This window comes from Mus musculus, chromosome 8 (genome assembly GCF_000001635.26).
Source record: "Mus musculus strain C57BL/6J chromosome 8, GRCm38.p6 C57BL/6J".
In the NCBI taxonomy this organism is placed as follows: domain Eukaryota; kingdom Metazoa; phylum Chordata; class Mammalia; order Rodentia; family Muridae; genus Mus; species Mus musculus.
In genome coordinates, this window is record NC_000074.6 from 114,232,981 (window position 1) to 114,256,311 (window position 23,331).

General features: G+C 42.6%; 1 protein-coding gene across 2 annotated transcripts in view; it reads left to right on the top strand.

Annotated features, from left to right (window-relative positions):
* Positions 1-23,331, top strand: part of Vat1l (vesicle amine transport protein 1 like) — a 168,794-nt gene that overhangs the window by 27,700 nt on the left and 117,763 nt on the right. For both annotated transcript variants that reach the window (XM_011248394.2, NM_173016.3), the window contains exon 3: positions 3,603-3,818. In XM_011248394.2, the coding sequence (XP_011246696.1) occupies positions 3,603-3,818 (216 nt within the window). The remainder of the gene's footprint in view (positions 1-3,602; positions 3,819-23,331) is intronic.

Sequence of the window (23,331 nt, forward strand, 5' to 3'; positions counted from 1 at the left end):
TCACTGAGGTGTGGATGGCCAGTTTATTCTTTGTAAAACAGGTACATGTGTTGCTCTTTTCTTGGTTTCCACGCACTGTGGTACATGCACTGGGTCTATATTACTTCATGAATACTGTGTCCATTTCAGAGATGAAGAAAAGTGCCTTAAATGGTCACTTTCAGTGTAGCATCATGGATTCTCCTGTTGTGTACTTCTACACAGTATGTTTTCTTCATAGCACTTTACCTCAAGGACATTGGGTTACTTATTCTTGTCTGGAGATGAAGTACCAAGATGGCAGTCCTGATGCTGTTCAAGCTCCTTGACCTTTGACAGTGGTTTGATATTTCTTTGGCTTCCTTTACATGAGCATACTAATGGACATTCATTTGTACACGAGGGCTATGATGGAACCCATCTTAAAGGAGTTGCTGCTACTGCTGGAGAAGGTTAGAAAGCAAATGCTAAGCTATAGGGAAAATAAAATACTAGAATCAATTATAAGAAAAATCTGTAAACACTGAACCATTTCTTTAGGAAAGCCATTAATTCTTGGGACCTGACACTGACCACAGCAAATCTGTTGCATCTGAAAGCTGTAATATAAAGAGCTAATGTTTCAAATGCCCAAATGTTTTCATTTATCCAGCACTTGGTGACGCATACCAACTGTTAGTATTTCTTATGCTGTTCCCATTTATCTTTAATAATGATGTGCTATAAAGACAACCACCACCTTGTCATTTCAAAAGGATTGCTCTTTCCCTTCCCCTTTCTCCGTGTTGGGATAGGTCAACTATTGATAGGAGTGCAGCAGCTACCTGTGCCTTCATGAGTTTGCCAATGCTTGCATGCGTCAAACCACATGAAGACTTTAGGAAAACACCTTTAGGAAAACACCTTCTGGTTCCACACATATCCACTAAACATTGCTCTTCACTGTTCACATCCAGCACTGCTCATCTGCTCCACCCAAAGCCTGGTTTCTCTTCTTCAGTTCATGGCCATGTGTTCATACGGATCTCTCTTCTACCACACTTTATGTCCCCTAGGATCAATAATCCTCGGCTCTTGTTGGACACAAACACAGTGAACTAGATGGATAAGGAGTCTCTCTAGGCCTGAAAAACAAATAAACGAGAGTGTTCTGAACTCCTAGTCCTGTGCTCAGTGCTCAGGGGAGTTTTGGCAAAATTTTAACCAGCCTGCTTTATCTGATTCTCTTGTCACTGAAATAGAGTGGTTAGATGATATCTGAGTCAGAAGGTACCTTAACACTGACAGTGCATGACATGTCACTCAAGGGGGTGGGGGATGGGGTGGAATAATAGGACCTGGACTCCATGGCCCTTGGAAGATTCTAATTCATTGGTTGCAGAGGATCAAAAGTGTCTTGGAATTGGCAGGTAGACATGAATATCTTTGGAGATGCTAGGTTTGGTTTCATAGGGAGGAAACTTTAATATCCATCAGATTCTAATTCCAGAACCTCCCACCCCCCAAAATTATCAAATATATTTATGTTTAAACTTGAAATCTAAATCTGTCCACTAAAGTGGAGATCTTCTTCTATCCAGTATTCAGTGAGTCTGGGAGTACTTACAGGCTTGAGAGAAGGAGAAAAAAAAAGTCAAGTTTGAACCAGAGCCACAGATAAGTTTGATCAAGGACCTCTCACCGTCTAGACCAGAGAGGAGTCAGAGACAGGAGAACCTGTGTGTGTGTGTAAGCCAAATCTCCTGAGAAAAGGGAAAGATGGAGGTATCAGATATTCCTCTGTGTCCAGCCATCAGATCACTGTGGGGATTAATTGCTCTCTCGGAGGAAGTAGACCTGCTCCACGTTGTTCCTATTGCTGGTAAGTCTACCAGGGTTTGGTGACTCAGATATCTCTCCTGAATTGAGCTATTCCAGTTCTTGCAGGGATGCATCGATTCTGGGACAGAGATGTGAGGAGCACTATAAATGAGGTTCACGCCTCTATAGATCCCATGACATATCTAATTGAGCTCCTCTTAACCCAGGTCTGATAGGTGCCAGGGTACCTTGGTAAGTCTTTATAGACACTGAATTTATAGACTGGGGGGATAGCCACCTTAACCCCAGTACACAGAGCTACTATGGTTTTAGGAAGCAGACTACTATGGAATCTCTTGGACAACACCAACCCTTTCATACAGCAAAACATGATCTTTACTCTTTTGGAATAATGTCTGAAGCACCCCTATTCTCATGCCACCAACTTAAGAGCTTATTTTCTACTAAGATATTCCTTCCAGATAGAATTACCTCCTTAAGCCCTGCCACTCAAAGTATTTGCCACCTGCAGTTTTTCAGAGAAAATTAACAATTGAGGAGTGTGGATTGTCATTCATTCACCATTCTATCATCTGTTCTTGGAATTCAAGACTGAAAAGGGGCTTGAATGAACAAACGTGGCAGGAGAGCATTGTAATGTCATGAAAAGATATATATGATGGACGGCTCTTTGCCATTGTGACCTCAGGTCAGGGATAGAATGCACCCTCGGTTTCAACATGTGCATAGGGAGCTGACATGGAGACTAAATAACCAATGTAATGTGAAAATTAGGGTTTACCATATAGTATGTACTTATTTTTGTTCAGTGAATGAATTCTTTCTGTTATAATCAAATGTGCAAATAGAACAGTCTCTCGAGAAGAGAGGTTCCAAGCCAGGATGTAAGTCCAGGGGCACTTAGATGTGAGGGCTGATAAAAACCTTAAAGGAAGGGCACACAGTGCAGGCAGATGGCAGTTTGGGAAGGAGAGCGGAAGAGCAGTATGGTCCTTCTACTTTATCAGATGTACCAATACAGCTCAGCCTCTGCTCACAACTAGACAATCTTCAGAATTCTAGTGACAGAAGACAAAAGTGTAGCTCGGTTAATAGAATGCTTATCTAGAACACACAAGGTACTGATTTGAAGTCCTCAGCCACTATGCAAAACCAGACCTACTGGGGCATGCCTAGAATCCCACTTCTTGGAAGGTAGAGATAGGAAGATCAGAGTTCAAGGTCATCCTCGGCCACATAGCAAGTTTTAGGCCATCCTAGAGTACATGGGACAGTTTGAAAAGGAGGAGAAATAAGGAGGGAGGAGGAGGAGGAGGAGGAGGAGGAGGAGGAGGAGGAGGAGGAGGAGGAGGAGGAGGAAGAAGAAGAAGAAGAAGAAGAAGAAGAAGAAGAAGAAGAAGAAGAAGAAGAAGAAGAAGAAGAAGAAGAAGAAGAAGAAAGTTATTCCAATAACAGAATGGCTTTACCCAGATTTGTAGATGTGAGAGGAAATGATAGCAGAGAAGATGACTAGGTAGCTCCAGATTTCCAGATCCAGAGATCCAGAACTCTCATCGGCTCAGTAAATAGAGTTTTTACTGAAAATGTATAGAAAAGAGTTTGATTCATCAAAAAAAAAACCCAAATATGAAAGTCATAAGGATTTCTATGGATCTCACAGTGTATATGCACTGGGGGTATATGCAATCGGTCTATGTGTATTATGTAAGAGAAACCCTGTGCGCGTTATGTAGCATGGACAGCTCCCCGTGTGTCTGGTCCTTCTCAGAACCCCATTTAACCTTATATTTCTTTATTCTCAGATTGGAGATCGTGTCATGGCATTTGTCAACTACAATGCCTGGGCTGAAGTGGTGTGTACTCCAGTGGAGTTTGTCTACAAGATCCCAGATGACATGAGTTTCTCTGAGGCTGCTGCTTTCCCCATGAATTTCGTCACCGCATACACGATGCTCTTTGAAATTGCCAACCTCCGCGAAGGCATGTCCGTGCTCGTGCACTCAGCCGGCGGTGGAGTGGTAAGTTTGCTGCTTGTGGTTCAGTTTCTTCAAGGCCCTGATGGTACCAATAGAGTTGAAATTGACAATGCGGTTCTTACATGAGTTGCGGTCATTGGTAGGAATCATCTACAATAGTGGTGGCATGAATTGCCTTTATAGATTATTGCGGTGGGCTTAGGTTAAGTCTCGGAGATGGTCTCTCTCGGGCTTAGGATGGTCTCAGAATGTCATGTGAGGGCACAGCAGTCTCAGGCATGGCTTTTGTAGAAAAACACTGGTAATGAAGTGTTTTGTTGAACATCACGAGTGCTGGGAGAACATAGGCCATTTGTTTTCATGTTTCCACTTACTTGGGACTGGGGAAATGGCTGTCAGTAAAGTGCTTACCATGTGTGCATGTAGATCTGAGTGTGATCTCCAAGAAATTACACAAAATGTCTGAAGTCAAGGAGGCAGAGACAGGGACATTTGGGAGCAGCCAGTCCACACAAATTCCAAGCCAGTGAGAATTCCTGAGGAATGACCTCTGGCCTCCACACGGATGCACACACATGTACACACACACATACAAACACACACATATACACATACATACACATACATACACATACATATACATACATACACACATATATACACACATATACACATACATATGTATAAACGTGCACACACACACATACATATACACACACATACACACATATACACAAGCCACTATTTAGTCAACTCTCAGGAATAAGTAGAGACATTTAAAAAGCTGTGAGACTGTGGCTCAGGTATACATATTCTAACTCGCTATTGAAGTGATAGTAAAGATTAAACCTCATCAGGCTAAAACTGCCTAAATTGAGTTTCTGTAAAATATACAGGTCTTAATAGTGCCAGGATTTCTATCAGCGTTGCAGTAAAAGTTGGAGTGGACATTTTGCAGATAGCTCATAAAGAATACCAACTTAGGCTGTGATTTTACAGAACTATAATTGGGCATCGGGAAGTAATTCAGACCAGAGCAGGATGTGTGGTCACTGGAGTGGCCCAAATGTAGCCACTGCTCCATCAAAACTTAGATACATCAATTTCCTCTGACTATAGAATGACCAGATGGCTGGAGATGGTAATTCCCCCCTAATCAAATCTTGAGAAACTAGTGGAAAATTGGTTCATGAGCCCTTAAATGAAAGTAACAAAATAAAGCAATGGTGTGGGACTCCTGTCAGGAACTATACGGGCATGCCCCAGTCCCACTCCGAATGCCTTGCTGATGAGGCTCTCAGTTTGGGCATTGTGACTCATGGTATGCTCCAGCTCTGGATGTGGCATAGTCATGCCATATCTACTGGGAAGACATTTGCATCTACTTGTGATGTTGGATCTCTACTTTGGATTTTTTTTCCCCTCATCTAAGCAGTAATCCCAGGGCAGTGACCGCCATCCCCATTTGGCAAATATAGGAGCTGATGGATAGGGAGTCGTAGGAGTATCCATGTCCAAGTCATAGTCCACTCTCATCCTCTTGACCCTGTACTTTATGCTCTTGGTGCTCTGCCACCTTCCCCCTAGCATCAAAGAGACAAGGGGATGAGAAGGGCTGGCCTCTGACCTTTACAGAGCTCCTCGGTAAAGGACTCCAGGAAGATGGTGCCAGATTAATATCTCTATCCCTAGCTTCCTTCCAGCCATGCTGACCTGCTCACTCTTCTCAGAGCACATCAACCACTCAAAAACTCTGTGCTTTCTCACACCCTAGTTCTTCTTTCCATAGTTATCTTCTCACAGGATTCAAATGTCACCTCCTCTGAGAAGCCATACAGCAGTCCAGGTCTAGGTAATCCCCTTTGCAAATGCTACAGAATAATCCTCATAGCCACAAGGATTTCCTTTCAGATGGTTTCTCCTGAGCAGCGTTTCATGGTCTAACCTGTTATCTAGTAGAAAGCATGGATGGTTGTGTGGTCAAAAACCACGCGTTCAACACTCAGATCTGTCTTCCAATAGCTAGATGCTTGTGAGCAATTTAAAATCTAGAAAGTGGCAATGCCATTGTCTGCCTTATGACATCACATGAAAAAGAGAAAGTGGAGTTAAAATTATGTCTGACATAAAGCCCACTAATTTTCCAGAGAAAGGGGCGAATGACGGGGTAGGGAGAGAGGAAGAGTGAGAAAAGAAAGGATGGTGAAGGAATGGAGATTTGGAAAGAATGAAGGGGAAAACAGATACAGAGAGGCAAAGTGAGGCTGACCTTTATATTCATAGTACCAGGAACAATCTTGGACCTAAAGCGTGGATGGATAACTTATCATTTCTGGCAAAGATTTGATGCAGGCAAGGTTTTACTCTCATTCATAGATCATACTTTTAAAGGTATGACACCTCATCTCTACTCAAATTTATACAGTTTAATCACAAAGCATCATACAAGCTCAGATCAAAGGGAATCCTTCAAAAACATCTAGCCAGTACTTCTCAAACCTGACAAGGTCATGAAAATAAAAAAGACAAAGAGCCCCTGAGAAGCAGTCACATATGAGAGGGGACAAAGAAGACAAGATATATGTATTGGCGCTAGACAGGTCTCAGAAGAGGGGATCGCAATTGGGGAATTGCCTTTAACAGACTGGCCCATGGACAAGGCTGTGGGGGAATTTTCTTAATGATTGATGTGGAGTTCTCCTGGGGAGGAGAGCCTGGATAACATAAGAAATCAGGCTGAGGGAGCCTGTACGCGACACAGCCTCTGCTACCTGACTCCAGGTTGTTGCTTGAATTCCTGACCTGATGTCCTTAAATCATGGACGGCGGTTGGGGAAATATAAGCTAAGTCGAGTTGATTGGTGTTTTATCAAAGCAACAGGAAATCAAACTAGAAAAACGTGAATGTGCAATATGGCACCCGAGATCAACTCCTGGGATGGAGAGTATAGCCTAAAGGGAAAACTGGTGAAATTCAAAGAACCTCTGCAGGTTAGTTAAGATGATGCTGACTCCCTAGTTCAGATGAATGTAGCCTGCAGTGGAATGCATTGCTATTAAGGATAGCAAGGTGACGTTTATATAGGAAGGCTCTACCTCTTTAAAAAGCTAAAACTGTTCTAATGTAAAGAGGAGGGGGAAAGGTAGATAATTTCTGCTAGGGGATTCTTGGCTAAGGTAAATGGATTTTCAAAGTCTTTGCATTTCTCCAGCCCTGCCACAGCAGTCTCTCATTTTCCCCAAGCAAAAGAATGCTTTAGAGAAAATAACTAGGTCTCCATCAATCCTGGCTCTAGTTGCAAATCAGAAGGATTGGATGAAGCATCTGCAACTCTTTCCTGGAAGTGAATGAGGTTTTGTGCATGCCCTGCAAGCTGAGACATTAGGAGGAAAAGGGGAGAGGGGGGAAGAGGAGAAGAGGGGAAAAGAGGAGGGGGGGAAGAGGAGGAAGAAGGGGTGGGGAGGGGGAAGAAGAGAGATGGAAAGAAAAATAGTTGGGGAGAGAGAGAAGCAAGCTGTGAAGAGAGAGCTGAAATAATGGGGAGAGAGAGGAGGGAGAGGGAGAGAGAGGAGAGGAGGAAAGGGAAAGGGGGAGGGAGAGAGGGGAGGGAGAGGGAGAGAAGAAAGCAGGCTGTGAAGAAAGAGCTGATCTGTCCATGTGTTTTGGAAAGGGAGTACAGTTTAACTTTCAGGTAATTGCACTCTAAGGATGCTGGGTGAATTGGATCATGGAGGAAGCCGAAGACCTTTGTGAGAAGCACATTTAGAATGAACTGATCACAAGGGTAAGGAGTTTTATTAGAAATGGAGGTGGCTTGGGTTTTCATGAGAAATGGAGGGCATGACTACACTCCATTCAGTATGAATGAGGTATCTCTCAGTATCATTCAAACCCTTGAAAATGATCAACCACAAAAGGAGTCTCTACTAGAGCACCCTAAGTAAATCATGCCATGTGCCCAGCACTGGTGGTCTCAATGAATTCATGATTCTTTAGCATGACACCTTGAGAACATGGAGAAAGCCTCAAGGTATTAAATTTAGGTGTGTAGAGTGACACCTTTGTTTCTTTTCTTGTTGCTCTGAATAAAGAAAAAATACAGACAAAAGCAACTTAAGGGAGAAAGAGGTTTTATTGAGCCAGAGTTCAAGGGTAGTGTCAATCATGGTAGAGAAGTCATAGCAGCGGAAGATGGAAGCAGCTGGTAACCTCATATCCACACTCAGGAAACAGACTGATATTTCAATGCTGTTGCCTGATCCCTTTCTCCATTTATACAATTCAGGATCCTAGCTAGATAATGGCACCACCCACAATAAGCAAGTCTTCCCATCTTAATTAATCCAATCGAGACAATCTCTCATAGTCAGGCCCAGAGGCCTGTCTCCCTCTAGGTTCTGTCAAGTTGACAATTGACACAGTTGACATCTCAGCAAGAGTCAGTTTTGATATAGGACTCTTTTCAATGGTGAAAAGTTGGGCATTCTAAGGATCTCAGCACAATGTCTTGGGGAGGGCATGGTAGAGCAGAGATCATGTCCCAGCAGCCAGGAAGCATCGAGAATTCTCTCTGAGAAGATTCCAACTTAGAAGAGTATTTTGTTGAAAACAAAGCCTTGATTGATCATGAAAAGCACTGACATTGACACAAGTACTCAAGTCTACAACCTAAGAACTATAACGGGTTCTTCTCTGACATGATATCCTTTCCAAACCCTGGGGCTCATTCATTCACTCACTCATACAATGCAGTAGATAGATTGTGCAAAAATCCACTTTATTCAAGACGTTGATTTATGCACTAGAAATTGAACAAGGAACTAAACAGATTCTCCCCCCTTTCAATGAGAAGTCCCATAAATCAAAAGCGGACACATAAATTAAATGATCCCGTAGATAGCTTTGTTGTGGGCTTTGGAGGAGATGCATGCTAACAGGAATGTTTATAACAGAGAACGGACCTGGGAGAGAGCGGGTGTGGAATCAGGATGCCACCTCCTCATGGGGGTGCCATATGCACTGCACTCTAAGGATGATGAGTGAACTGGATCATGGAGGACGATGACAACCTTTGTGAGAAGTGAATTTAGGATGAGTTGACCATGAGAGTAGGGGGCTTTATTAGAAATGAAGGTGGCTTGGGTTTTCATGAGAAATGGAGGGTATGCCTTTGGTTAGAAAATTCCAAGCAACAGGATATTTGCTATCTCCACCATCCTCTCCCCATCTGCCTTGTCTTGGTTTCTGTTGCTGCTATAAATATGACCAAATGCAATGTGGAGAGAAAAAGGTTCTTTTCATCTTACCTGTTACAACCCATTGATGATGGAAGCAGAATGGGAGCACAAGGAAGGCAGGAACTTCAACAGATCAGGGACTCAAAACAGAACTCATGAAGGAAGCTGCATACCAGCTTGCTGTTCATGGCTCATCAGCAGCCAGCTTTCTTATACAACCCACCTGCCTGGGGCTGGGACCACCCCCATCAGTCAAGATAATGGCTTAGGGACATGGCTAAAGGTCATTATTATTGAAGCAATTTTTAAATTTAAATTTTATTATTTTTTTTACATATCCACTTTACATCACGCTCATTCCCTGCCACCCTCCCAGAATCCTTCCCCCATCCTCCTCACCTTCTCTAAGTGCGGTTCCTCCCATACATACACGCTGATAATTCAAGTCTCTGCAAAGCTAGGCACTTCCTCACCCACTGAGGCCAGAGAAGGCAGCCCAGCTAGTAGAACATATCCCAAATACAGGCATCAGCTTTTGGAATAGCCACTGTTCCAGTTTGGGACCTACATGAAGGCCAAGCTGCACATCTGCTACGTATGAGTGGAGAGCCCTAGGTCCAGCCCATATATGTTCTTTGGTTGATGGTTCAGTCTCTGAGAGTCCCAGGGATCCACGTTTGTTGATTCTGTTGGTCTTCCTGTGGAGTTCCTATCCTATTCTTTAACTGATGTTCCAGTTTACAACTCTGAACAGTGTCAAGTTGCAGCTGAAGCTAACTCAGAGCCCATTCTCCTGCAATATGTTATCATTTCCAATATCACTCCTGGGGTATTGCTGCAGCTCTTTAATGGTTTCCTGCTCACAAGGTCCTGTATGAGTCAGGGTTCTCTAGAGTCACAGAACTTATGGGTAGTCTCTATATAGTAAAGGAATTTATTGATGACTTACAGTCTGTAGTCCAACTCCCAACAATGGTCAGTAGCAGCTGTGAATGGAAGTCCAAGGATCTAGCAGTTGCTCAGTCCCACAAGGCAAGCTGGCAAAAGAGAGAGAAAGAGCCTTCCTTCTTCCAATGTCCTTATGTAATCTCCAGCAGAAGGTGTAGCCCAGATTAGAGGTGTGTGACACCACACCTTTAATCCCAGACGACCGTAAACTCAGAGGTCTCCCTGTCTTAATCTTCTGGAATCCATAGCCACTATGCCTCAAGATCTCCAAACCAAGATCCAGGTCAGAAACTTGTATCTCCCAGCCTCCAGATTAGGATCACTGGTGAGCTTTCTAATTCTAGATTATAGTTCATTGCAGATATAGTCAAGTTGACAACCAGGAATAGCCACTACAGGTCCCCTCTTAATTATTGTTAAGTCTTTGTGCATGATATATATGTGTACATGTGTGGTTATGTGCATGTGTGTGCCATGATAAGCATGTGGATGTCAGAGGACAATCTTGGGAGTCAGTCTTTGTCTCTCACCTTATTTGAGACAACATTCTTTGGTTGTTCATTTCTGGATACCCCAGCTTCTGAGGATTCACCTGCCTCTGCCTCCTGTCTCGCCATAGGAGTGCTGGGATGGCTGGTATATTCTACCATACTTAACAACACTTGGCTGTTAAATTGATGCTAGGGACTCAAATCTAGGTCGACATATTTCCACAATACAGACTTGAACCACAGAACTGTGTGTCCATTCCCACCTCTCTATGTTCTTTTAGCTCTTTGCTTGTGGCCAGAATGGTTCTACAGCCCACCAATCTGCCACTATACCTTTTGCTGTAGTCATCAGTGGGGATGGTAGGGGATAACAGGGGTTATCTCAGGTTAAGCTCAATATCCTTGCCTTCTTCTTGTGTGCTACCCATACTGTCAGGATTCTTCTACAGCTCCTATCTGGCCACTTCTCTTAGGTCTTTACCTCCATGGGACAGAAGGACTTTTAGCATCCAAAAAGGGCATGAGAAAGATGGATAGTTGACCACCCAGCTCTGTGCTCTCCTCTGTATAAAAAGCTACACGACCAGGGATTGCTTTTCAAGCTGACCCTGGCTATGCCCCACCCTCAGATCTAGCTGGAATGGTGTGCTGATGTTGGGCTGATGATGGGGTACAGATGTTGGGCTGATGATGGGGTACAGAGAGACATTCTGAACCTAGCACTATTCCATTACCCAGAATGCTGAATTTTTTTCACTCTCTTCCCTGGACCCATACATTCTCTGCCTCACCATGACGAACTTCATGTAAGCAAGGGGAAGAAGAGAAACTGCCACCATCAAAAACCTCTCCAATTTCCTAGATCTCCTTTTGCAGCCACCTATGTTGCCTGAAGTCCTTGCAGGTTATGTCTGGTGTTTCTGCCTCCCAATCTACATCTTCCTTCTCCTTGAGCTTTCCCAACCAATGGCAATGATTCCAACCTGAGTGCTGTAGTCAGAAAGTCTGGGTCCGAAGCCCAGTGCCTTGAACAACTGCTTAGTGTTTCAGTTTCTTCATCTATATGGGGAATCAAAACAGTGCAACTACTACTCCAAAGCTCTCTATTGGTGCTATATGAGCTAATGCTCAATTCAAAAGACCAGGCATAGTATAATGGAAATGATAAGTGATGGTCAACTTGCATCATGCCATTCCCTCAACCCAGAAAATTCATATCGCATTATTCTTGTACACAGATCCTGCTTCATAAGTAGATACTTGTAGACCAAAAATCTCATCACTTAAAAAAATATTCTAGATGGCATGTTTGTTGAGAGGTTCTGTTACTGAATTAATCCCAGAGGAAAAATAACATTCCCAGAATTCTTGTAAAATTTCATCGATTTGGCTGTTTTGGGGAGCTATTGAACATACCAGCCAATACTTTTCTAAGACATTTTGTTCTGCATCTGGTATGTATACTAGGTAAATGAGATCCATTCTGATGGACTCTGTGCCTGTCCTTCCATCACCTCTCCACCTCTCCAGCATCCTTAGTCTTATCCTTCAGGGACCTAAATAGCAGCTACATACAAAGAGTCACGGAGCTGGAAGGAAGCAAAGACATCACAATTCTCTGCCAATCACCAGCTGTGCACTAGATGATTTGGAACATTTGTCTATTTCCTATTAAGTTCTCTCTGCTGCACTCTGTCACCATGGAAAAGAGACTGTGAACTCTCATTTTAAAAATCCCTCTGTTTAGTTCTCCTTTTATCTTCCTACTCCATTTGTAAATTTGGAGTAAAATTACTGTCTGTCTATGCAGTTACTGATGAGCCTAGATCAGCACTTGTCATACCATCAACACCAACAAAAGTTTAGCTCTTATAATCACCTGGACTAAGTATCGGTGATGCTTCCAAAGCCATGGAGTTCATTAGTCAGAGGGTTAGGTTGAACCCCAAGTATCAGTGCTCTTGACATGACCCAAACAGCAGTGGCCTCAGAAACACCTACACCTCTCTTCATTTTTTTCTGCCTACTTCACTTTGTGCCATGGAACAAGGGAGATTTTTCTGTGGCGAGACACTTGGTCCCTAAAGGGCCTTCAACGATAGGAAACAGAACTGCTAAAATTTTAAAGAGAACAAAGTGGCCCTGCCATGTCCTTCATGAATAATTGACATCACCAGAATTAACTGCATCTTCACATCAGCAGAAAGGGCCAGGACTGGGGTTAAGACCTCCTCTAACTGCCAACCCTGGGAGACAAGCATTTGCTTTCCTAAATGACCATCACGCTCCTGGGATCTGCAATGGAATGGGCTCCCCACTCTCTGTCCTCAGAAATTTGATGACAACATTGAGTATGGATTCCTTATGCCACAAACATGCTTTATATTAGATATTAAACACATTAGATATATAGATATTAAATGTGTTAGATAGATATAAACAATTTGATGGCATAGGGAATATTTATATACTCTTCTAAGCTCTGTCCAGATCTGGCAAAGCCTGCCTTGAACTGTATTCTAGTTGCTTTTAACTCCTGCACATAAATCATGACTAGCTTGAAAAATACCTTTATCATAAATATTGTAAAGGTTGTGTTTGGCCTCAGAGACAGGATCCATTCACTCAATATTGGCTGAATAAATATATCAGCTCTTTAAAGTAGACATACTCAAGTAGATTGAGCTTCATAATTCCCATTCATTGTCTGTGAGACAAAAACTATAAAAGGTTCTGGTTGTGTAGATGGGTGGATTGTGCCAACAGAAGCCTTGTTTCCACTTGGAGTGAGATGAGATGGATTCTCCTTGTTTGAGGCACTTCTCTTCTAAATTGAGTACAATCTGGGTCCACCCAGGAGCTGAGGACTCTTCAGGAGGAGGGAAGACTCAGTAGATGACTTCTCATGGAATCTGGCAAAGCCAGACTGGATCTTCTCTTGACCATAACACTCCATCTGAAATTAACCCCCCAACTGCCACATGCACAAGGGCAAAGACAGTACCATTCCTTCATTCCTGCACCTTGTCCCTTGAGCCTACATCAAGCACATAACTTGATGAATATTTGGAGAAAGTATGAAGAAATCACAAAGGGAAAATATCCAAAAGTTTAAAAGGTCAACAAAAGCTTTTGTAGTGGAGAGTCTAGATTCTAAGCCAGATCTAGAGTTCATCCTAGCTCTTCTAGTTTTCAAGCAAGACATGGGGGTAGGGCAGACTGACGTCTCTGGACGCTGTTTTTCTATCTGTAAGAATGTGGCTATAATGTCTGTCTCGTGTTTCTTGTGTGTTATTTTTATAAAGAGGATTTTGTGTGTGGGTTGTCATGCTCTCCAGCAAAAAGAAAATGGACTTGCTGCCTGCCATTATTAATAATATCATTACCAACACAGTATCTCCATTATCATCCAATTAGGAATACACAGTGGTACTTTGGCATTCACAGTCAGAAGCAGATGAGTAATGAACAACACAGTCTGAGGGTTGCTAGCTTTTGACACCTGAGACAAGGGCAAATCAGGCTAATCATGCCGCCTCCCATTTATCTTTCCTGAAACTGTCTGTTTAGGGCCTTGGAATATTGGAATGTCTTGGATTGCTCAAATCGTCTCACTTGTGCCTTTCCAAACATCAGTTTCCTTGAACACAGAAGAGATCATTAAACTTTAAGGAAAAGTTAGCTTCAGAGTTCCTGAGCACTTGCCAAGTTCTTCAACCAAATGGACTAGTCTTCCCTGGGTTTAGATGACACTGGGGACCCATCAGCCTCCCCAGTGATACACCTAAAAGGTCACTCTTGCTTTTCAGAGTAGTATTGCCTTATTAAGAGAAAGAATGGGCTCAGATAGGAATAAATGAGGTATATAGAATTTATACCGTTTTCATATTTGAGGAATATAGTCTCAGCTCCAGCTGATACCCTTGAGACCTTTGTTCCCAGTCCTAGGTACCATGGTGCCTAAGATGATCTCTGATTATCCCGGCCACTTTCTTCTCAGTTCACTCCAGGGTAAATTCAAGTTGTCCTTTCCTGACATATCCTCCTTGCTCAAGATAGAGTTGTGCCCCTAAATTATAGACCAGAACAGGGAAATGAACAGTATTCTTCTAATACTTACTTTAAAAAGAGAGAGAAACTAGAGACAGGGAGGGAGGGAGGGAGGGAGGGAGGGAGGGAGGGAGAGAGGGAGAGGGAGAGGGAGAGGGAGAGAGAGAGAGAGAGAGAGAGAGAGAGAGAGAGAGAGAGAGAGACCAAAATGCCAAAACTGTCACTACAACTGTGTTCACAAATTTGGGCATCCAGGGCCACATCCTGTTGTTGCCATCATTGTGTTACTCTTAACAAGTCCTCTTTTTGCTTGGACCAGAGATCTCTTCTATAACATGAGTCCTATCCAGCATGTCTTCTGTAAGATATGGCAGACCAGATGTTTTCCTATAAGGTGAAGTAGAACAGATACTGTGTCTGTAACCTGAGGTAGACCAGATGCTGCTTTTGTTAGGTGAGGTAAAGCAGATGCTTTTTCTGTGTGGCGAGGGAGACCAGGTACTGCTCCTGTAAGGTGAGCAAGACCAAATGCTGTGTGTTGTTAGGGGCTTCTTCTGTAAGATGAGACAGTCGAGATGCTCTGTAAGGTATGGCAGACAAGATACTTCTTCCATGAGGTAGATTTAATACTTAATGAAAAGTGAGGTAGACCAGATGATTTCTATATTACTGGTTTGTGTGTTCTTTGGGAAGCTATCTTTAGCCCCTGTGTGAAAATTTCTCTTTCTATTAATCTCTTTACCACCACCCCTTTTACCACTACTATGACCCCATTCTCTAAATTCTTAGAATTAGAAAGCTAATTAACAATCAGTATTAAGCATTCAATCCCTAGAGCTGTTTTGAACTAGAATACTGGGTTTTGTGGTTTATTTAGCTCTCCATTACTTTTCCATGTCTAATATAGTCACTATTTTTTTCACTCAAAATATTGTGAAATTTTAATGACCCATTTGGTGCAAAACGTTTGAAGAATGCCTAGCACAGTGTACATAAACATAAATTGGCTAATAAAACTGCAGTAATTGCTAAGACATAAAACCCAGGACTGTCTTTGGGATCAAAGTACTCCTGGCCTCTAGCTGTCAGGAGAGTGGGCTGCTGCTGACAACAGTCTTCCCTGGGAATACCTTAAAGAAATGGAACTATATTGCGAAAGATTTTCTGCTCTTTGTTACCAAGGGCAACTTACATTGAATCACCAGTCCTCTTTCCTCAGGAAGAAGAAGAAGGGATAGCTAGCACAGTTTCAGAGCTCCTATGGTAGCTGGCTAGAGCATCTCTCAAGCTTACCACAGCTTAGCTTCTCCCTCTGCCCAGTTCTGCTTTATGTTCACCCCTTCACGCATACTCCTCATGTCTTCCCTCACAGCCCTTTACCAGGAACATGGACTACAAAAATTATGAAGATTCTCTATTAGATACCATATGTGTGCCCCATACAAACTATCTGGCCTATTGATACTTCTTAATCATGAACCTCATTTGAATCTTACTACATGTCCCTAACTGAGATCTCTGGTTTAGAATACTCTAACAGTACACAAATAAATAAAGGAATGCTAATGGATTGAATAAATGGGTGTGGACCAAGAAGCTGATGAAATCTAAGCCATTTTGGTCTTCTCCAATGGATTAAATCAACAGCTTGATGAACCTCTTGGTCAGCTCTCTGATAGAGAGGGCATCCCCCCGCACAACTGCCAAGCTACAACATTCACAAGCGACAAGAGTAGGAATTTACTTCTCTACTGCCCGAAGACTGCAAGCAGTGGGTGTAAAGATCTGCTATGTGAAATGAGCCAACAGGGTTGGAATACCAATGGGCAACTCTGCTGATGCTGGAGTTCTGTATGAGTATCTCTCGGTGCTTCTGAGAAACTTATTACTGCTGCATCCAGGGCCATTTGATTGGACAGTTAAGTTTTACATTCGCATAGTATAAGGTTTGAAGTTGGAGTTATTGTAAACCCAATTTAACCTGACAGGGGGAGAAAAGTAAAACAAGCATGCATATATAATATCTGCCTCTTTAAATCCATGCTGAAAAGTCTAACAAGACTACTTTCAGTACAACAGTCAGAAATAGCTAAGAGAATATTGTGCACCAGGCCCTTCACTGCCTACTTAGTATGTATTACCTGGGTTTTCTCATTTTACAAATGAGTAAGCTGATACTTAGAGAACTCAAGAAAGGCTATAAATCAGCAAAATAGTAGAGTCAGAAATTGAACTTTCATATGCTAAGTATAGATCCCTAACCACTGTCCCCTGTTACCACATGAGTAAATATATTCATTACTAAATGGCATAGTTTTATAACTCTGATTGATCTCTAGTATTTTCTTCTTCTAGGCAAAACTGAACATATGCTCTAAGATGAAGAGTAAAGATGTGAGTGGGACTTAGTGGTGCACAACTGCACTCCACCACGCAGTCCAATCTTAGATACCCTGATCTCGGGAGATGGGACAGATATTTAGATTAAGAGAGGAAAACAGGGATTCTTGTATAACTAGGAGAGCCTACGAGCTGTTCCTCTGGAGATGACCAGCCTGAAATCACCTTCTTCAGGTTTGAAGAATCATAGTGAGAAGGGAGCCCCTCCTCATGTAAGAACAAGTCTAAATTTCACTTTATTTCAAATATATAGTGGCACTCAAGCCTTAACTCATCAAGGGAAGCTACCTAGGTTTTTCAAATTCAGGCTAGTTTCTATTACGCAAGGATAATCTAAAACATTGTCTGAGACTGAATGAACTTAAGGGACCATTGAGTACATTTACACAGGGGATGCTTGCAATGGGACATGTCCTATACACGGCCTTATAGAGACAGATACAGGGCAGCCTTGATATTGAGACAGATCCTGGTTCTGTGGAGGACTCCAATGAGCAAGGAAACGTGGGCATAGTGTGGGGAGGCAGGGATAGAGTTAATGGAATATTCAGATGAAAATGATTAATTACTTGGAATGAAGAGTGATAACATGTCAGGCATTCTTGAGGGTAAGTAAGAGTTTTCAAGTAACCAGCAATGGCACAGAAGCCCAAGACCACATAGTCCTTTGAGAGAGCAGTAAGCATCGGATACAGCCAAGGTTGAAGGCCAGATCCTGACAAATGAGAAACCTGGATGATGACACATCATGAGGGTCCTGACCCCCTCCTATCCCCTATAATATAGGTCTTTCTGCACCCAGCTCCACCAATAAGTTAAGCCGATGGATAAATAGTTGTCAGAATAATACCAATAGCACTTTCCCCAATATTACTAGGTGGATTGGTTGCTTTTCTCACTGGTGTGACCAAATGCCTGACAAGAGACAACGTAGGGGAGGAAGGGCTTGTTTCCGCTCACGATTATGGGCAGTTTGTCATCATGGAGAAGATAATAGGCAAAATTATCTTTGTGATATAAAGCGTGAGACAGCTAGCTCACATCTCACTGAACAAAGATGGAAGCCCTAAGTACCCTTCCCCCATTGACTCACTTTCTCCTGCTAAAGTCTCTACAACCTCCCCAAATGGCAGCTAAGGACCAAGTGTTCAAACACATGAGTCTAGGGAGAACATTCCATAGCCAACCCTAGGTAAATTGGTAGATATAATATTTTTTAATGTATTTTCTGGGCCAAGTTTTACACAAGCATGCTGCTATGGGCTCGCTCTTTATCATTTTACTTATGTTCCCAACAACTTCAGGAAGTATAGACTATATTTGATATGCTTGGAATTTTAAAATACTCAAGCCTGACTAAAGTGAAGCCACATACTGAAATGTATAGGTGGCGCAGACGGAGATGAAATACACACTTGGGTGGCACTTCTTCAAAGCCAGCATTTTAAAACAGAAATGTAGGTCAGAAAGGAAGGAAGGAGACAGAAGGTTCAGGTTTAGCCATCTGCTCAATGGCCTCTGACCACTCACCTATTTTTGGAGCTGTTTTTTTTTCTGATAGCATATGGGGTTGTGTTGGCCTCCAAGAAGATATCCAGAGAGTGAGAGAGCAGGAGAGAAGTGCTGCAGGCTAGCCAAGGTGGAAGGCATGAACTGAGCCACCCCTCTCTTTGAGGGTAGGCATGGTACTTCCCTCCTCTCCAGAGCCCCAACAGATGGCCAATCTATCTCTTACAAAATTGAGCAAATACAACTTTATCTGGTAATCTTTATTTCCCAGGGAACTGTGAGTTTTCCCACAGAAAGTTCTAGACCTTCCAGGGGATTATCTACACTCTCAAGGCAATAAGCCTGGATTTGAGGTGATTAGGAGACAGGTCCAGTCAGGAATGCATTAAGCAAGGCAAATATTTTAAGCCTCAAGAGCAGTGACGGAGGGATCCCTGTTCTACCCCATAATGAGAGAGAGGCTGCACATTCAAATGCTACGACTTGGGCTGTCCAGATGGCCAAGTAGAGGTAGACGTTCCACTGTGTTACTTGGGGCTCTTTCCTTGCTGTTAGCCCAGGACCTGGACATCCTGGAGGGAAAGGAAATAATGGAAAGACATGTCTACTTCTGCTTTCCTCTGACAGAAAGTTCATGAAGTGAGTTGTAAACTTTACCCAGTAGATCTTTGTTATGTACTATGTGCTAAGCAGCATGCTAGGTATCTGGAAGATAAATCAAGCTCTATCTTGAGGGACTTCAGGGACTGGCATAAAGCCAAATGGCAGATATGTGCACGCGCACACACACACACATACACACACACACACACACACACACACACACACATATCTATATCTATATCTATGTCTATATCTATATCTATTCTTCTATGTATTAATATAACATTTATGAGTAGTGAATATATGTGTGTACACACATAAATATGTGTATACACACACATCTTCAGATCTCTTCTGAACTTTATAGAGCCTTTTATCTCAAATCCCTACTGGTCTGGCTGCCATACAAAAATATAGGACATAGCACTGGGGATATAGCTCAGTGGTAAAGAGTTTGCCTGGCATGCACAAGGTTCTTGGTTCTATCTCTGTCACTTCAGAAAAAAAGAATTAATTATTTAATTGATTAATTTAATGAACTATAACTTCTAGCAGTATCTCCTAAGAAACAATTTGAGAGAAGAGTTATTCATTTTGGTTGATGGTTTTGTAGAGTACCATACTGAGTTTGCTTGACGCCATGTGCTCTCACGGAGCAGCATGGGGAGCACGTGATAAGAAGCAGTTGTTCAAATCAAAGCAGACCAAGAAACGGAGGATGAGGCCAGAAGTGGCGAGTGATAATTTACCACCAAGAACCCATGTACCTGTAGCCTAGTTCATCCAGCAAGCCCCTGCCTCCAAACGTTTCCAACACCTCTCAACACAGCACCATCAACTTGGAACCAAAGATTCAAACAATGAACCTTTGGAAGCCATTTCAGAATCACATCACAGCACATAACAGATATGGTTATGTGACAAGTAGGGGAAGGCACGTCATTGGCCATAGGACCCAGCGACACTGCTCATGGCTTGAAGTCATTGGAACAGTCAGTTTGCTTGCAGAGCTGTAGTCACAGAGAAATCATTGAGCCCAGCAGCAGACATACCCAGATCCCTATTCAGAAGTCGACACAGACAGTCCCATGTTCTACCAGCAGGTCCTGCAGCTTGCTGCCCAAGGCTGATGACTGTTGTGCAACTTGGTGTGTGCTCAGGCCGGGCTGGAAGGGCTCTGAAGTTAGTGTGCCCAGGACCACCCTTCCGCAAATGCCATGTGAGAACTGGGGGATCAGTTCCCCTCGATGGGAGACTCATGAGCCCGGCTTTCTGTTTTATATAACCTCTCAAAGGGTCCCCACTGGAGTACAGTTTTATTGTTCACCATTTTCTGGACTTTTCCAGCCTCCTTGACTCACTCCTTACTCCTGAGATTAATTTGAGATAACTATATGTGCCTATATCTTTCTCTTACAATGCATTTGGAGGTGAACTAAGGTCTTGAATCCATCTTCCATGATCAGCCAAAGGTCATAACAATTATTTCTCCCTGAAAGGCTTTCTTTCAACTTCCCATCCCCAGCCCTGCCTTTCTGTCCCTGCCCTTCTTGATGAGAACATTTCAGCTCTATGAGAGAATTTTCTCTTTTACCTCATTCCTGACATCCTGTGGACATTTCTTTCTTTTTTAAAATTTCTACTTATGATTTTAAAATGATATTGTTGAGACATGGCCTGGCCCTTTGCTTTGCAAGTGATAACCCATACTATTTAGATATAGAAAAATTCTATATCTCATTTAGAGGTCACCTCCTTCTAGAAGCCTCCCATGCCTCTCTTCCTTTGCCCACACTACCGTGCCTTTCTAATGTTGCCTTCACCAGATTCCATGTTTTCACCCAACCACTCATTTGTCTACCTATCTATACACCCAGCCACTGACCTAGCCATCCATCCACCCAGCTATATATCTGTTCATACATCCATGTATTCACTCAAACTATCAACCACCCAGATAATCCACACACACACTTATATCCTAACCCATTCACACACCAGCAGCTATGTATTGGCTTCCCTTGTATGCTAGGCAAGAATATTGTGCAAGTTCCCACCAGTCTCCCTGGGCTACATGACATCTCCATGAATCCAATGAGTAGTAGCACTGTGTCCTTGAAGAAGGGAATGAGAGGCAGTGGTTGGATTACATTAAACTGATGGACTTCACCTATTGTAATTGGGCAACATCTGTGTGCTGATAATGAGCATTTTAATTATAAGACAGTGGGTGCATGAAGTATGTGGAATTAATTAATGAATATGTTATCATCAAAACACAGGCCATATGTGGACAGTTTCATTATTTAAAACAGCTTGTAAACCATTAAGCCAGCAACTGTATTTGATTTCCCACTACCGAAATGTATTCTTCAAAGCAAAAATACCTCCTGGTGGGGCCCTACTTTATTCCTCTGTAGACTAAAGAGATGGAAATTTTTGTTTTAATGCCACAAATCCTCTCTGTAGAACTTCACTGCGTCTTTTGAACTCAGTTTCCTGCTGGTCAGGCTGCTGAATAAAAATCTAGGGCATAGTACTGGGATGGAGCTTGGTGACCATATACACAGCCCCAGGTCTACCCCCAATACTACAGGAAAAAAATTAATTAACTAAAATTAAATGAATGATAGAAAACTTCAACCATGGGCAATCTGTCCTAAAGAAACTAGAATCAAGAGGCTGGGAAGGTAGCTCAATGGTTACATTCCTGTCGTGCAAGCATGGAGACTGGAGTACAGATAGATACCCAGGATACATGTTAAATGTTGAGTTGGCATCTCAGCCCATATGCAATTCCATCCTTGGGAGAGCAAGACAGAAGATCCCCAGAACATCTGGCTAATAAGACTCTCCACATCAGCAAGTTATGGATTTGACTGAGAGGCACTGCCTCAGTGAGTATGGTAGGAGAGCAATTGAGAGGATTTCAAACATTGGCCTCAAGCCTCCATATACAAGGACCTATAGATGTACACACACACACACACACACACACACACACACACACACACAAAGGGAAGGAAAAAATCCACAGATAACCACTCTTCACTCAAACATCAGGCACTCACAGCCTGTCAAGTAACATACTGGCTACAAATTACATGTTGTAGATTAAAAAGAGGCTCTGTCTTTGGCAGGTAACAGAGGTCTCTTCACAAGGTAGTCAGTTAAATATGGTTTAAAATAGCACACATTAAAATTCCAAGTAAGACATGGATTTACTCAAAAGAATTATAGTTTAGCCATTCAATAGAATCATCCTATTCAAAAAAAATGATGGTGTTAAGATTTTTTTTCACGATCCATCAAAATACAATGTAAGCTTAGCAATTAAAAAAAAAAATACACCAAAGTTCCCAGTGGTGTTCATCACAGTTCCAATTCTGCGGGTAAGCAAACACGCTATCAGAAAACAAGAATGAAATAAGCCAAAGGGGCAGAGTGCTTATCTCTGACAAAAGCCATTAGAGTTGATGTTTGGGGATGTAGCTCTTTATAATGGCCACAAATGTGTGTTGCTTTTGGAACAATGCTTTCTCTGCAAAGGGCTTAATGGAGGCCAGTGTGGATTGCCACCATGGTATTATGTCACCTGTCATTCTCCATTGTTTGCACATAGCAGGAGTAATAACTCATTTGCTGAGAGCTTCTGCTGTTCTGGACAGTCCATGGCTTCCTGTGATGCCAGTTACTTTCTAGGAATGAAGGTCATATCAGAAACAGAGACTACAGTAGTTCACATTTAGTTCTTTTGTTGGTTGTGGTCTATGTGTATTGCAATGAGTGTGTAGGAGGATACAGGGGACCAGTGACAAACCCATCCCTCCTCCCTAGGTAACTTGGTGTTTCTGACAAATGATCATTGTGTTGTGTTTCCCCCATGCTAAGTCAGCAGAGAACTCCTATATTTGTGTGTTTGTTGGAGGTGCTAAAAATCAGACCCTGGGCTTGCATCTGCTAGGCAAGCTCTCAACTACTGAAACCCACATTCCCTTTTGAGTTTATGCAACTAGGTACATTGTTCTGCCTGACTATCAGAGAGTAGATAGGATTTGGTTTGAAAATGCAAGGTTGCATGTGATGCAATGTGCTGCAAATAAAAGGAGAACTTGTGGAAGCTGTTGGTTGTATGAGGAAGATCTGTCTTCTAGACTACGTCTCTCATGTATCTCTGTAAAAGGCCTAGTCTGGCCTGGAAGCAGCAGTTCTAAGTTGATGATACCACCTGCAATGCAGTCCCACAACTTTTGGTGTCTTTATAGAGACATGAAGTCATGGTATGCAAATGACTCCCTTCTATGTCTTTAGTGTTG